This window comes from Callorhinus ursinus, unplaced genomic scaffold, assembly GCF_003265705.2.
Source record: "Callorhinus ursinus isolate GAN/ISIS: 27379988/994484 unplaced genomic scaffold, GSC_fseal_2.0 scaffold1, whole genome shotgun sequence".
Lineage (NCBI taxonomy): Eukaryota > Metazoa > Chordata > Mammalia > Carnivora > Otariidae > Callorhinus > Callorhinus ursinus.
This window is the reverse complement of record NW_027397063.1, coordinates 63,331,071-63,347,710: the sequence shown is the minus strand read 5'-3', so window position 1 is coordinate 63,347,710 and position 16,640 is coordinate 63,331,071. Positions and strand designations below refer to the sequence as shown.

The window sequence follows — 16,640 nt, the reverse complement described above, 5'->3', positions numbered from 1 at the left end:
GGAAGAATCTTTGCCTCATATATAAGAACTCTGAATCAAGTACACACAAGTCACTCCTCCTAGGAAAAATTAAAAGTACTTGTTAACGAGAAACAAAAAGGCCAGGTAAAGCAGACAGCATAGCGACTATAAAAGGAAAGGATATTAAAATAAACCAAGGTCTTAGAATTTCATACTTTATCTATTAGTAGGAAAATTTGAGATGCTATAAAAAATATGCAAATAAAATTAGAAAGGCACTGGACATCTGAGTGTAGTTTCAAAGAGTTTTCTATTTATACATACATATGTAGTGCGTATACAAACACACACAAGCTCACCAACCTAGAGCCTTAAGACCTCTGAGCAGACAGGCCGACAAAGAGTAATCGGTCGGTTTGCAAATTTTTTTTTTTTAAGATTTTATTTATTGGGGCACCAGGGTGGCTCGGTCAGTTAAGCATCTGCCTTCGGCTCAGGTCACGCTGGGATCGAGCCCCACATCAGGCTCCCTGCTCAGCGGTAGGCCTGCTTCTCCCTCTCCCACTCCCCCTGCTTATGTTCCCTCGCTCGCTGTCTCTCTCTCTCTCTCAAATAAACAAAATCTTTAAAAAAAAAAAAAAAAAAAAAAGCTGAGCAGGGAACCCAACGCAGAGCTTGATCCCAGGACCCTGAGAGATCAGGACCTGAGCTGAAGGCAGACACTTAACCAGCCACCCAGGCGCCCCATTTTGCAAATTATTTTTAAAGCAACATAAATTTTACAGTCAAAACAGAGATCCTGAAGTTTTTCAAGTGCTAGAAACAATAAAAGAAAATTTTTAAACATTGCTTTAAATTATCTACCTAGTGTGTGCTATTACGGATTTAAAAAGATTTTTATTCATTTAATGACTATAAAAAAAAACACTTAAGAGTTTTAATAACTTCATAACCCCGGTCTTCTTAACTCTGCCGTGAGTAACTACTTTCTACCAAGAATCTTGTAGGTGGTAGTAGCAGAGATTAATACAACAAAGTGCCTGCAGTCATGGAACTTAGAACAGACAATAAATTAAGTACATACATACATTTAAGAACCAGACCCACATATCTGTACATCATCTGTGTGTGCATGGCGCACTCACATGTGTGTGTGGGTGTGTGTATGTATATAAAAAACAGAGTAAAATGACATAAAGTGACCATAGGGTGGTCAAGGAAGGTTTCTCTGAAAGGCTGTGACCTAAATAAAGTGAAGGAGATCCATAGGAAGAGAAGGAATATTGTAAGGAAAACAGCCATACATAGATATGAAGGAAGAATATTCTGCACAGAACAGACAGCGGGTGCAAAAGCCCTAAGATGAGAACGACTTTGATATGTTAAAGAACAACGAAGTCCAAGTAGCTACAGCCAAGTCGAGAGTAGAGATGAGATCAGGGAGTTATCAGAGGGCTTGGTAGACCATGGTTATAACGGATTTTACTCTGAGTGTGATGGGAAGCTAGAACAGTGGAATGCTGCTAACTAATTTATATTTTTACAGTTCTTCCTGACCGGGTGCCTGGGTGGCTCAGTCAGTTAAGCATCCGACCCTTTTTTCTGGGGGGGAAGGGGATCTCTGGCCTTTTATTTATTATTTTTATTATGTTATGTTAGTCACCATACAGTACATCATCAGTTTTTGATGTACTGTCCCATGATTATTTGCATATAATACCCGATGCTCATTACAACACATGCCCTCCTTAATACCCATCCCTCCACCCCCCTCCCCTCTGAAACCCTCAGATTGTTTCCCGGAGTCCAGAGTCTCTCATGGCTCATCTCCCCCTCGCTGATTTCCCCCCCTTCAGTTTTCCCTTCCTTCCCCTAATGTCCTCCCTGCTATTCCTTATGTTCCACATGAGTGAAACCATATAATTGTCTTTCTCTGCCTGACTTATTTCACTTAGCATAATCCCCTCCAGTTCCATCCATGTCGATGCAAATGGTAGGTCTTCATCCTTTCTGATGGCTGAGTAATATTCCATTGTATATATGGACCACATCTTTGGGAAAAGTTTTCAATTAGCAATAATCGCGCTTCAGATAAACCTCATTGGCTACAATACTGCCACCGCACAAAGCTAAGAATCCAACTCTTAATTTTGGCTAAGGTCATGATCTCAGGGTCATGAGATCAAGCCCCACATCGGGCTCCATGCTGAACGTGGAGCCTGCTTAAGCTTCTCTCTTTCCTTCTCCCTCTGTCCCCCATCCCACTCACTTGCATGCTCTCTCAAAAATTAAATTAAAAAAAGTTCTTCCTGGCTGCTGTATACAGAACTCACTGTAGAAGGGCAAGAAAAGAAGCAGAAACACAAGTTGGGAGGCTATGTTATAATTCTAAACAAGAGGTGGTAGTAGTTTAGACTTGGAGGTGATAGAGAAACTACTATTAGATAGACTTGGGGTATATTTTGCTAATATATTGGATATGGAGAATATGGAAAAGAGAAAAGTCATATAAGAAGTTTTAAGGATAAAAATCATTAAATTGCACAATAATTTGCCTGCCAAAAATATTTTTTTCCTCAGTGCAATTGGTTTTTATTATTAAAGCCAAGATTGGAAAACGGCTATCCGCCCAACCTTGCCGTGACCCTCCCATCTACTTCCAGATTCATCCTGTTATGTCCTGTGAAGGTGAAAACTAGATTTCTCTTGAAAAGACTCAGAAATGCTCATGCCCACCAAAAATATTTTCAAATTATAGCCTTTATGGTTCTTGTGCTGGTTAATTGTTGGTTTTCACCACTACATCACCCTTCCATGGGCTCCTCCTCTATATTGCCAGGTACTAGAAATCTGCAAAACATATTTCCTAGGCTTCCTTGCATACAAAGAGGTTAGATTCTGCCAGTGGAAGCCAATGTTAGATTAAGAGGCAAGACATAGAGGAAGCCACTGTTTTTCCTGCTTCTGTTCTGACACAGACATCAGTAATCAACTGTGAGCCACACCAACTTTGAGCAGCACTGGTGACCAATCTAGGCAGTTTCAAGGGGACTACAGGCTCCTTGACTCTTGAGGCAGCCACAAGAAGGCAAGCTCCTGGCTTCCTGGCCAGGTAACAATGGCCGTATTCTCAAAAGTGCAGTACTTGGGGGCTCTGGGAAACACCACTTTCCCTTTTGTTTCTCCAGCCCCAGGGGCAATAGCTACTTCCCATATTTACTAATCTCTAGGTGGCATCACCTTAACTTTTTTTTTATTCCTCCAGACCTTCTAACATTTTTGTAACCCATTCACTGTATTAAAATCTTTCTATCAGAAATATCCTAAGTGGTTTGTTTTCCTGAATGTATGCCAACTGATACAACTGATATGAAGAAAGGAATATCACTCTCCAGAGTCTACTTTCACATACTGTGTTCCTCATAACACCCTTACATATAGGCATGGCAAATTCTATTATTCCCTTTATATGAAACAATAAACTGAAAAATGAAAGTGATTATTAAAATACTTTGAAGTAAGATTTGAGAAGAAAGCTTCCAATACACATTTAAACAATTTATTTACCAAGTGTTTATCTTAACCATAACTTTTCACATATAAAACTTTAACAAAGAGCAAGGTATTCTTATGTAAAGCAATAATATAAGATTTACACTGATTTTTTTTTTTAAAGATTTTATTTATTTATTGGAGAGAGAGAGAGAGAGATCATGATCAGGGGGATGGGCAGAAGGAGAGGAAGAAGCAGACTCCCTGCCGAGCAGGGAGCCCAGCGTGGGGTTCTCAGCATCCCAGGATGCTGAGATCATGACCTGAGTCGAAGGCAGACACTTAACCGACTGAACCACCCAGGCGCCCCAAGACTTACAGTGATTTAAAGAAAATATCAGAAACAAGACTATTACAAAAGATATCACGGAGAAAACATTTAACCTGTTACATTAATTTCAAATCAATAGCTTTTATCCCCCCAAAATTAATTCTCACTATATTACATTTTTTTAAGAAGTTTAAATACAAGCAATCACTTGATTTAAAAAGAATCAAACATACTATATTCTGGCATCTAAATCCGCCAGAAGGCAAAAAGAGAACTAATAAGAGGTCATCAAAAAAACAAACTGGTCAAAATATCAGAGCTAAAACCGTAAAGCTCTTAGAAGAAAATGAAGGAATAAATCTTCATGATCTGGGATTTGGCAATGGATTTTTGGATATGACCCCGAAAGCAGAAACAACAGAAGAAAAGATAAATTGAATTTCATCAAAATTAACTTTTGTGCATCAAAGAACATTATCAAGAAAGTGAAAAGACAACTTACAGAATGGGAGAAAATATTTATATATCACTTATCTGATAAGAGTTTAATATCCAAAATATACAAAGAATTCAATTTTAAAAATTCCAATTTAAAAATGGTCAAAGGAGTTGAATGGGCAACAATGGTAATGATGACAGAAGATATACAATATCATATGCCAATAAACACATGAAAACATGCTCAACTGCATTAAGCATTAGAGAAATGCAAATCCAAACCACAGTGACACTACTTCACACCTCCTAGGATAGCTATGATAAAAAAAAAATGGAAAATAATAAATGTTGACAAGGATGTGAAAAACTGGAACATGCATATATTGCTGGTGGGAATGTAAAATGGTACAGGTTCTGTGAAAAACAGTTTAGTGGTTCCTCAGGAAGGAAGTAGTATAGAAGTACCATATGAAGCAGTAATTTCACACCTGGATATACACTCAAAAGAACTGAAATCAGGAACTGAAGCAGATACTTGTACACGCTAATTTTTGTACAGATAAAATTTGAAGTACAATTAAAATAAATATTATCAGATAATTTTATCCTTAATTTATTGACCAAAAAAGAAAATCAAATATACTAAGAACCAAAAATCAGACTTTAAAGAATATAAGTGCTCATATTCTTGTTATAAACAGCTGCTAATAAATTTTGAAACACCAAATAATTATATGACAGTCATATATTTTAAGCTTTTAAAAATATTAAAAGTGTATAACACAAAAATTAACTCAAAATAGATTAAAGACTTGAATGGAAGACCCAGAGCCCATAAAACTCCTAGAAGAAAACACAGACAGCAAGCTCCTTGACATGTCTTGGCAATGATTTTTTGGATTTAACACCGAAACAAAGGTAACAAAAACAAAAATAAACAACTGGGACTACATCAAACTAAAAAGTTTCTGCCCTACAAAGGAAACCAACAACAAAGTAAAAAAGGAACTTACCGGATGGCAGAAAATATTTGCAAATCATATATCTGATAAGGGGTTAATATTAAATTTTAAAAAAAACCTCATACAACTCAATAGCAGAGGGTCAGAATAAATATGTTTCCAAAGAAAACATGCAGATGGTTGATAAATGAAGAGATGTTCTACATCACTAATCATCAGGGAAATAAATGTAAATCAAAATGCAATGAGATACCACCTCATCCCTGTTAGAATGACTATTATCAAAAGGACAAGGAAAAACAAAACAAAACAAAACAGGGCACCTGGGTGGCTCAGTCATTAAGTGTCTGCCTTCGTCTCAGGTCATGATCCCAGGGTCCTGGGATTGAGCCCCATATTGGGCTCCCTGCTCAGCGGGGAGTCTGCTTTTCCCTCCCTCTCCCTCTCCTGCTCCCCCTGCTTGTGCTCTCTCTGTCTGTGTGTCAAATAAATAAAATCTTTAAAAAACAAAACAAAACAAAAAAAAAAGACAAGAAATAACAAATGTTGATGAGATTACAGAGAGAGGGGAACCCTCTTGCACTATTGGTGGCAATGCAAACTGGTGCAGCCACTATGAAAACAGTATGGAAGTTTCTCAAAAAAATAAAATTAGAATACCGTATGATCCAGCACGTCCACTTCTGGGTATTATGGGAAGAAAGTGAAAACACTAACTTGAAAAGATATCTGCACCCCCATGTTCATAGCAGCATCATTTACACTAGCCAAGACATGGAAACAACCTCCATGTCCATCACTGGATGAACGGATAAAGAAGATATAGATGTGTGTATATATACAGATACACATACAATGCAGTACTACTCAGTCATAAAAATTAATGAACTCCTGCCATTTGCAACAAAATGGATGGACCTTACAGGCATTATGCTAAGTGAAATAAGCCAGAGAGAAAAAGATAAATACTGTATGATTGCACTCAGATGTAAAATTTTTTAAAACAACAACAACAAAAAAACAAGCTTAAGGATATGGAGAACAGACGGGTCTGGTGGCTGCCTGAGGCAGGGGTGGGGGTGATGGGGGTCAAAAGGTGTAAATTTCTAGTTATAAAGTGACTATGCTGTGGGAACATATTGTACAGTATGATGACTACAGTTAATAATACTGTACTGCAGGGGCGCCTGGGTGGCTTAGTCAGTTAAGCAGCCGACTCCTGATTTCAGCTCAGGTCATGATCTCACGTCTGGCTCTGAGCTCACTGCGGAGTCTGCCTATGCCTCTCCCTCTGCTCCTCCCCTACCCTCAAATAAATAAATAAATGAATAAAATCTTCTAAAAAATAATAATAATACCGTACTGCATATTTGAAAGTAGGTAGGAGAGTGGGTCTTGAAAGTTCTCATCACAAGAAAAAAAGTTTGTAACTATATGTGCTTATACATGTTAAGTGAAATTTACTGTGGTAATCATTTTGCAATATAGGCAAATATAGAATCGTTACATGGAATCACTATACACATGAAACTAATATGTCGATTATACATCAATAAAAATTGTTTTTAAAAGAAGTCTATAATTTACAAGCTACTACATTTTCAGTAAACTTTTACAAAATTTATAAAGGAATATCCTGACATTCTAAAAGTAGTATCTATCCCTCATTCTTGAGGGATAAAAGCCCTTAAATCTTTTGGTTTTTTTCTTATTCTGATTTTAGGTTTTATTGCACTGGTTAGAATCATAAAGAGAAACGTTCTTAGCAAAGGAAAACAGAAAAAAACAGCATCTTTTGCCCTCATGAATAACTAGAATAAAAGTCTTCAAATCTTAAATGCACATATAAATAGCTCAAGGAATACAGCAGTCTTTAATCCTGGCAACTGATTAGAGACAAAGGGGATATATTTGTGTATCTTAAAAGAAATAGCTAAATTTAGAATAATGGCTTTTACTTCTTCATTCTTAAAATAATTCCTTAAAAACTCACAAAGGCACAACTTAAACAAAAAAAATAACTTTTATGGGTATATACTTCATTGATATTAAGTTCACTATATTAGAATGAGAAATAAAATGTCTCTCTCTCATACACACACACACATTTTAGATCGACCAACTAAACAGTTGGCAAATCAAAGTTACTGAATTACAACTTAAGTAATTTTATAAAATACCACCATTCATGGAAAGTACTACACATTTACATGGTCATACTAATACCTACTTACTGACACTTACTGTGTGAAAATTTATCATTTCTTGAAGACTGTCAGAAAACTTGGTCAAACTTGTCTATGAGAAAGAAACCAAAAGAAAAACCAAGTCATTTAAGAGCCATGAAAATAGGTCACAAAAATGTTACTTCTGCATTTCTGACAGAAACATCTAGTTACACTGTAAACAATAACATTTACTTCCGAGGATGATTTCATGGCACTGCATCAGGGGCATGCTCTGCAAAGAGGACCAGTGTACATGTGGTAGGATAGGCAAAGAATTAGTACTGTCATATCAACAGGAGTAGGCTAACAAATAATAATGGCACATATAAACCTAAAGGTAAAATTGAGTGTATCAAGACTGTGCCCATTTAGACATCCATGAACCAACTCATCATCAAAGCACACCCATTACCTAACCAGCTATTATTCCTCATGGAAGAAATATCGTAATACCACATAGTATAGCAAGTGGTCTAAGTTAACCCAGCACAGCTAGCTGACAAGAATTTTCCTATGCAACCCCATACATAGAGTTAGATACTATTCTTAAGATTTAAATGCTCTCTGCTTGCCCTATAAGCTCCTACTAGCAAGGATAGTCCTCCTCTCCCTACTCAGGTCCTCTTGTAGATGATTCAGCTCACCTAGCAGAAGTAAACTTATATTCACAATGAAATCAACCATCAACTTCTAACTACACTTAGAAAACAAGATTATACAACACCAGTAGGTGATAGCTTTTCTACTAACTTTAAGGACCACTATAACTACTAATATGGTAAATGGGTGCATAATTCTTTAATATTTTGTTGAACTTATCATATTAACTAATTTTAATAATACTAACCTCAACTACAGCATCATTACTAGAATACTGTGCCAGGTCTCGAATCCCATTCATGAACTGTTTATTTGCAACACAAAAGGCCTTTCCGGTATCAATCATCACAATACAAAGTTTCACAAGCTGAAAAAGAAAAACATTACATCAGGTTGAAAATAATTACACAAATTATTGTACAAGTGAGTTAGCAACAGCTAACATGAGTTAGCCTAGTTAAGATAAATTATTGTTCATCAATAAAGCCAAAATAGACTAACTGAAATTACTCTTTTTAACTCTGACTTACAAAGTAAATTCATAGGAGAGTTGTACCAAAAAAAGTTGACCCTTTAGGACCCACAGGCGGTATGGTAACAACAACAAATAATTTTATCAAGTCAAATTCAATTCCATAACTCCATAAAAATTTATTAAGCACCTCCTAGAGGAAAGAACAGGGAAGTTCAGGCAGAACAATCAGTATGCTAAAAAAAATACTTAAAAAAAACCCCAAAACCTGTGGTATGTTGGAGGAAAGAGGAGTAAACTGGTATGTTGGGTTAGTCATGCTAGGCATTTCAGTGTCAATCTATGAACACAAACATCTGAATTGATTAATCAACCATATTTCGCCAATGCCCACTATTTTAGGCATTGTGCTAGTCTTAAAATTTAGACTTTGTTTCATCTTTCTTTCTCTATAATTCTTTTCCTCCCCCCCTTTCTCTTTTCTGTTCCTTATTTTTCTCCTTTCATTCAAACACAGAACACTTTCTTTAAACAAATAAAATCTTGGGTGAATACATATATTTTTAAACAGTGGATAAAGGAAGGATGCTGAGTGGGTAATGGTGGGGGCACCAAGAAGAGGGTAAAGAGCAAAAAAAAAAACAACTTTAGAAAACATCTAAAGGATCTCAAGAGTATAATTTAAAACTGTTACCCTAGGGCCTAGAAGAACAGAAATTAAAAACATAACGTCAGCTCTCAGAAGCTCTAATTCTAACCAGTAGACAAGCAGATAAATTCTGTATGGCACAAACACAGCTGCTATGCATGACAAAACCACACATGATCAAACAAAGGAAGAACATCTAACCAGGACCATGGGCATCAGGGAAGGATTCCTGGTAAAGAACACTTAAGAAAAGCCCTGAAGACCAACAAAAATTAGCCAATCAGACAAGAGTAATGGGAAGATACTACTCTAGGAAGAGCACGTACTAAGTAAGGCCCAGAACCTACCTGGGCAGGGCAAACCAGAGGCACTAAGTAGCTTAGTGCAGGGTGAAAATGTGGGGCATTAAAGGCGTGATGTTGGAAAATGTATGCAAGGGCCAGATCAGGACAAGCCTTTATGTGCGATGCTAAAATGTTCACATTTTGTATGAAAGGAAACAGGAAACAAGTGAAGACACTAATTGGTGAGTTCACCAGAGTTCCATCTTAGAATGATGACCTAAAAGGAGAAAAAGTAAAGACAGGGAAATAGAAAGAATAAAGATAAGGGGATTAGATCAAATACCATGACAGGCTGAATTAAGGCAGTAAGCAGGGAAAGAAATGGAGAGATATATACAAGAATTACAGTCAAGTACCCTTATGTAGTACAGTTATGTAGACTGTGTCCCACCAAGGGAAAAAAAATAGGAGCTGAAATCCAGCCTGAGCTCTGCTTGCCATGGGCTACATCTGCTAATTCACACAAAGACACACTGAACTGGCCAGCAAAAGACTTGTTTTCACTGTGTTAGGCCTGTGAGGTGGCCCTGAACTAGATGGGCCTGTGATATTAAGCCAAGTGGAAAGCTGATCAAACACGTGAAAACAGATGTTTGAAACTCAAAAAAGAGGCATGTGCTGTAGATACACACAGAGGAGTCATCAGCATATATATAGTTATATCAGTGCTGCAGTGCTACATCCTAGACAGAAAGCAGGGGCAGAGCATGCAGTGTGAAAACCTCACAGCGGAAACAAAAGAGGAAGAGGAAAAGTAGGAGGAAAAGCAAGAGAATCATTTCACCAAAGTAAAAAAAAGAACAAAGTATCAAAAGATGGATGATGAATAGGCTGAAAATCCATAAAGTCAAATTTTAAAAAAGACTTTAAAAATTTCTATTGAGCTTAGTGACAAAGTCACCAGCATCCTTGGCAAGAATAATTGTAAGAGAAACTGACTGGGGGGCTGTTAGCCAGATTACAGGAGTTATGAACTGTAGATGAAGGAAGACATGATGATAGATCAATATTTCCCAAATATATTCTACAGAATATCCTACAGGAACATCCTATACCAAAATAAGGATCCTGTGACAAAATAAATCTGGCAAACTCTGGGTTTAAAGAGATAAACGGATTTCTTTATTGCTGAACTTTAAAGAGCTTTTGATATACTCATGGGTGTTGCGAATCCTAGAGGAGTATAATATGTAGCATTTCTCAAAAATATTTAGCATAGAATTCTCTTCAGAGGAAATATGCTCATAGAAACAACATTCCAAAACACTCACTACAAGAAATGCTGGCAGAGATCAGTCTTTTAAACAGTTTGAAAATTACAAATAAAGAGAAAATTACAAAAAATAATGTCTTAAAAACCAGAAAAACTAATTCTAAAATTCATATGGAATAACCAACATGCAAGAAGAGGGAAAATAACTGAAAATGAGCAATGTGATGGGAACATTAGCCTTATATATTATTAAAATGTATTATACAAGTATAGTAATTACAATTCTGGTAATGGACATGAACAGACAAACGTTTTCACTGGAACAGAATATGGAGTCAAGAAACCGATACAGGGGTGCCTGGGTGACTCAGTCGGTTAAGCGGCTGCCTTTGGCTCAGGTCATGATCCCAGGGTCCTGGGATTGAGTCCCGCGTCAGGCTCCCTGCTCAGCGGAGAGCCTGCTTCTCCTTCTCCCTCTGCCTGCCACTCGGCCTACTTGTGCTCTCAATCCCTCTGTCAAATCAATGAAAACCTTAAAAAAAAATTTAAAAAAAAAAAAGAAACCAATACAAATATGCAGTACTTGATTAAAGTAACCTTCTAGCCAGTAGGGGGAAAAGTGATTCAATAAATGACATAGGGACATTAGCATCTAAAGGGGAAAAAAGAAAAAAAGAAACTAAGTTGAATTCCAAACACTCCAATTAATTTCAGATGGAATAAAGATTTAAACATGAAATATTAAATCAGAAAACTAAAACAGGAGGTAATATTTTTTATAATCCCAAAGTAAGAAAAGTCTTTTTGAGAAAGTTGCAAAACTCAGAAGTCATAGAAGAAAGAAATCAACTCAACTACAAAAAAATAAAAATTTCAGGGCGTCTGGGTGGCTCAGTTGGTTAGGTGTCCAACTCTTGATCTCAGCTCAGGTCTTTGATCTCAGGGTCATGAGTTCAAGCCCCGCATTTGGCTCTACCCTGGGCATGGAGTCTATTTAAAAATAAGTAAATAAAACATTTTTATTAGGGGAAAAAAAAACAAACTTAGTCAAAAGACAACAATATGGGAAAACAATATTAGTAACAAATCATAAGGGACTAATTTCCCTGCTATAAGAAGAGGATACCAATCATTTCTGAAAATCAAACCAGCCACTACAAAAATAATGGCCAACAGATTATGTACAGATAATACCCAGTAAAGAAAATTCAAAGACATACTATGCCCATGAAAAAAGAAATTCAATCTCACTCATAGTAAAAGAATATTTTACTCTTTTACAAAGAGTAAATTACTGTTTTTTTTACATAATAGCAAAGATTATAAAGTTTATTAACTTGCTATTTTAGAGAGGGTAGGTATGGGGAAACAGGTACTCTTATACATTTATGGGGGGATGTAAACTGGTACAATTTCTATGTAAGGCAACTTAGCAAGAGCTATCAAAATTTTAAACACATACCCTCTACTCTAGCAATTCCACTTTTAGAAAAGTATTATAAAGTTATATGTTCACCTAAACCACATGACACATATGTGAAGTCATACACTGTAGCCACAGTAAAATACAGGTAGCAATCTAAGTGTCCAACAGTAGGCAACTGGATAAATTATGATATATCCATACAATGAAATACAATTCAGCCATTAAAAAGAATGAGGCAGCTCAATAATTAATAACAGAAACCCAAATCCAAGATGTAGTTTTTCAAAAGGCAAAATGTAGAACAGTGTTAATATTTTTGTTGTAGTGGGAGAGAAGACAAATATTTATAATCTTTTATATGCCTAGAAAATTTCTGGAAGGACACAAGTGTTCTCCTTTAGGAAAGAGATTAGAGGGTGACCAATTTTTCATTGGGTACACACTTTTGTGTCTTTGAAATCTGTATCACATAGGAGGTATTATTCAACAAATTAAACAACTTTAAAATAATTAAATTAAAAGGTTCCATGATAGCTGAAAGAGAGAGGTTGGTAATATAACATCATCATGGTTAAAAACATAGGGTTCTGGGCTCAGTCAGTTTAGGTTCAAATCCTGCTGCTGTACTTAACCATCTAAATGATTCTGAGTGAGCTTAACCTCAGTAATCTTAAGTTTCTTCTGTCTGAAATGATCACAATGGTACCAAACCATGCAAGATTACTATAAAAGAATTAAGATAATGCACTTAAAGATCTTAGCACAAACCATTACTGGCACATGGTAATTACTAAAGATTTATATTTCCTTGTCAGAATTTTCTTGTTTGCTTTTGGTTCTCTCTCTTATTTTGTTTTTGTTCCAGGGAAACTTGAACACTTTCTACTTAAAATAAAGAGGTGGTAGAGAAAGAAAAGAAGATGGCTAAAGCAAAGTCCTGAGAAGTTAAGAGTTTGGAATTACACAGGAAAAGGGATACTTTTATCACTCAAATGGGAGGAAAAGTGGAAAAAGAGAAGGACATAGTCTAAATTTCTAGATTAGGAGCAAGAAATAAAAATGTTCCACCAAAAGGAAGATAGAGTCAAAGTCATCTATTAAGAAAGAAGAACAAAGTGATAAATCATGAGAAAACAGAAGCATAACAGCTGTTAGAGATAACAAGATAACCTGAATAAGTCTTGGAAAATTTGTTTTACATCAAGAATTCCAGGAATGTGTAACTCCACCAGTTGATTTCACCAAACAATTGTGTAACTTCTCCTACAGGGCTTTACAGCCCAGATATGACACAGAGAATACAGATGATTAGACTAATATAGTGAGAATTCTATGGAGTAGGTTTTATGGGAGGGAAATGAAGGCATCCAGAAGAAAAATATGATGGAATAAAATTAAGAGTAGACTAAAAGGGTTCATAGCAGTATTATTCATACTAGCCAAAAAGTGGAAATAACCCAAATGTCCATCAAGTGATGAAGGGATAAATAAAATGTGGTCTATCCACACAAAGGCATAAAAGGAAATACTGGAACATGTTACAACATGTACTGATGAACCTTAAAAACATCATGCTAAGTGAAAGAAGCTAGTCACAAAAGGACAAATTATGATTCCATTTATATGAAATGTTCAAAATAGGCAAACCCATACAGACACAGTAGATTAGTGGTTGCCAGAGGATGTAGGGAGAGGTGAATTGGGAGTGACTGCCAACAGGTACAGGATTTCTCTTTAAGGTAATGGAAATGCACTGGAATTAGACAGTGGTGAGGGTTGCACAATAGTGTGAATACACTGGAAACACTGAACTGTACACTTTAAAATGATGAATTTTATGTCCGGTGAATTTTATCTCCAAAAATTACTTCCCCCCCCAAAAAAATGCACTGAAAGGGGAGTTTAAAATGTCTAAAATATCAGAAGTTTATAGGCTGAAAGACTAGAGGGCTAGCTAAGCTTGAAGAACAGAAGTGGAGTGAAATGAGAACTGGAAAGACTAGAGTCTCAGGTAAGAAAGTAAGAGATCCGCATTCCAGATTTCCGAGATGAGAACTCTGAATGGTAAGGCAGAGCTCTGACCATGGAAACAGGTATCAGAATTAGAATAGAGGCCACTATCACAGGAGTTGGAGAGAGAATGGAACTGACATATAGCTGAGCCACACATACACTGCAGCTATGCAGGAGGAAGGACTGACTTGATGATAGAAACTATGCCAGCTAGCAAAATCCTTAGTAGATGACACTGAGGACAGGTATAACTGAGTAACAGAAGCCTACAAAGAGGGAAGATTCTTACCCAAGAGTATATGTCAAGTTAGTCAAAATTATCAAGCTAGTAGCCCCAATTCATTCAAAAGTTCTTTGGTACTAAGTGATATGTATGTCATAGGCGCTTTCCCAGGTGATGAGAATATAAACAACTTATCCGTTGACTGTCCTTGAGTAAATAACAACCTCTCTAAGTGTCATTTTTCTCACGGGCAAATTGGGTATAATACCAACTTTGCACCATTGTTGTGACAGTTGGAGATAATATAAGTAAAACTTAGCACTTGATACATGGTGTGCATCAAATGAGGGTTTTCCTTTTTCTTCAAAGACTGTCTTCAAGGAGCTAATAATCTGTTGAAGAGACACCATCATTACCATTTATTTAGAACTTAACATGTGCTAAGAACCATGCTAAGCACTAACATATACTAAAGCACCTTATTCTCATAATAACCCTACGAGATAGAAACTCTAATTTTACTTTTTGGAGATCAAGAAACTGAGGCATAGGAAGGTTGAGGAACTTGCCCAACGCCAAACAGCTTAGTAAGTGGTAGAGCCAGATTCAAATGAAGGCAGTCTTACTCCAGGCTTTGTGTTCTTAACCATTAGACCATGCTACAACCCAAAAACTACAATAATATTTTAATAATTTAAATGAAAGTGTGTGCAACAAAGAATGCAATACAAGAAAAAGAACCTCAGTTTGGTAGTACTTGAGCTGTGATTTAAAGAGGATCTGCTCACCAGAGAGGGAACAAGCATTCCAGTAAGAAGATACACCAGATACAGAAATTACATCTAGACGGCCACCATGATGCTCTACGGTGCTGTCAATGCCAGAATGCCTGGCAGAATGGACAAATCATTGGACCCAGCAGAACAATGCCACTCATAAAGCATTATCGTCCACAACGAGTGTAACTATTGGTAACATATTATAAGCAAAATAAATAAAAGCTAAGTCATCAAGCTAGTTTAACCTGTTGGTGGCATGATTTACAATGATATTACAGCTGGAATTTGCCTTGCACAAAGTTATGAAATCACTAAACTAATCTTGGGCAACCCCTCCCCTCCACTAGTCCTTCAGTGCCTCCACCTTTAATAATAACCATTTCTTCCTCCTCTCTGGTTCTCCTCTCTGTGCTAACTCCTCAAAATTCTAAAGTGAAATGATAGATACTAACTTAAGAATTTGGGAGAGGTACATTTTATAAGAAATCAAGATCTTAAACTAGAGAAACATAAAAGTAACATAGACCTTCTATTCAGGTGGAAGATAATATTTTTTTAAATGTCAAAATTTCCATGATGCCCCTATTAGCCTTTGGGTAATAAATACTCTAGAAAGGGCTTAGAGATCTTAGTACTGATTGCCAATATTTGAATAACTTGTTTTAAACTTGAATCTCTTGGTTTTAAGATTCTACCAGTCTCCCAACTCCAACCAAATTTGACACAGATGGGGGTGGAGGGGTGGGGGGAGGAGCTGTTCACAAAAGCAAAATCAGTAACAAAAATGCTGTTAGTGGATTCTATCAGTTTAGATAGTTCAAATTTTGAGGACCCCCCCCCATGAACACACAAAATGTTTCACATGATTTACATGCAGTTCTACCCAAAAAGAATAGATATCCTGATTAGACTACTCTATGATTCTTTAAAAAGCCTTGTCTTTCAGGGGTGCCTGGGTGGCTCAGTCAGTTAAACATCTGCCTCTGGCTCAGGTCATGATCCCAAGGTCCTGGGATCAGGCCCTGTGTCGGCTCCTTACTCAGCTGGGAGCTGAGCCTGCTTCTCCATCTCTCCCCTGCTCATGCTCTGTGTCTTACTCTCTCTCTCAAATAAAATCTAAAAAAAAAAAAAAAAAAGCCTTGTCCTTCTACATACTCTCTCATAAATCTACCAGAAAATCAAGACTATATTTCTGTTGCCTACCTTATGGTTAAAAACTTTATTTCAGAGTGTTTAAAATAAATGTAATACCTCTGGGTAAAATAACAACAATAATCCTATATGTGATTTTAAAGAGAAATATTTGAAAATATTTTTGAAAATATCCTTACCAAAAATTACACCACTAATTTTAAAAAACACTTGCCAAGAAGCTTCTCAGTGTTCCTCAAAAAATTTCCAAGTGGCAAAGGGCTCCCCAATACAGATCCAGAAGTACAGTGATGCACAAAAAGAGCACTGAACTAAGAATAAAAACGTGAGTCCTGACGCTGGTTCTGCCTCTTCTAC

The 16,640-nt window shown here is 36.6% G+C and overlaps 1 protein-coding gene and 1 pseudogene across 2 annotated transcripts in view; both read right to left on the bottom strand.

Annotated features, from left to right (window-relative positions):
• ACAP2 (ArfGAP with coiled-coil, ankyrin repeat and PH domains 2) overlaps nt 1-16,640 on the bottom strand; it is a 144,406-nt gene that overhangs the window by 81,570 nt on the left and 46,196 nt on the right. For both annotated transcript variants that reach the window (XM_025876382.2, XM_073895254.1), the window contains exons 3-4: nt 8,260-8,379; nt 7,429-7,482 (exon numbers count right to left, since the gene is read on the bottom strand). In XM_025876382.2, the coding sequence (XP_025732167.1) occupies nt 7,429-7,482; nt 8,260-8,379 (174 nt within the window). The remainder of the gene's footprint in view (nt 1-7,428; nt 7,483-8,259; nt 8,380-16,640) is intronic.
• On the bottom strand, nt 1,967-2,092 carry LOC112834175 (U4 spliceosomal RNA; annotated as a pseudogene).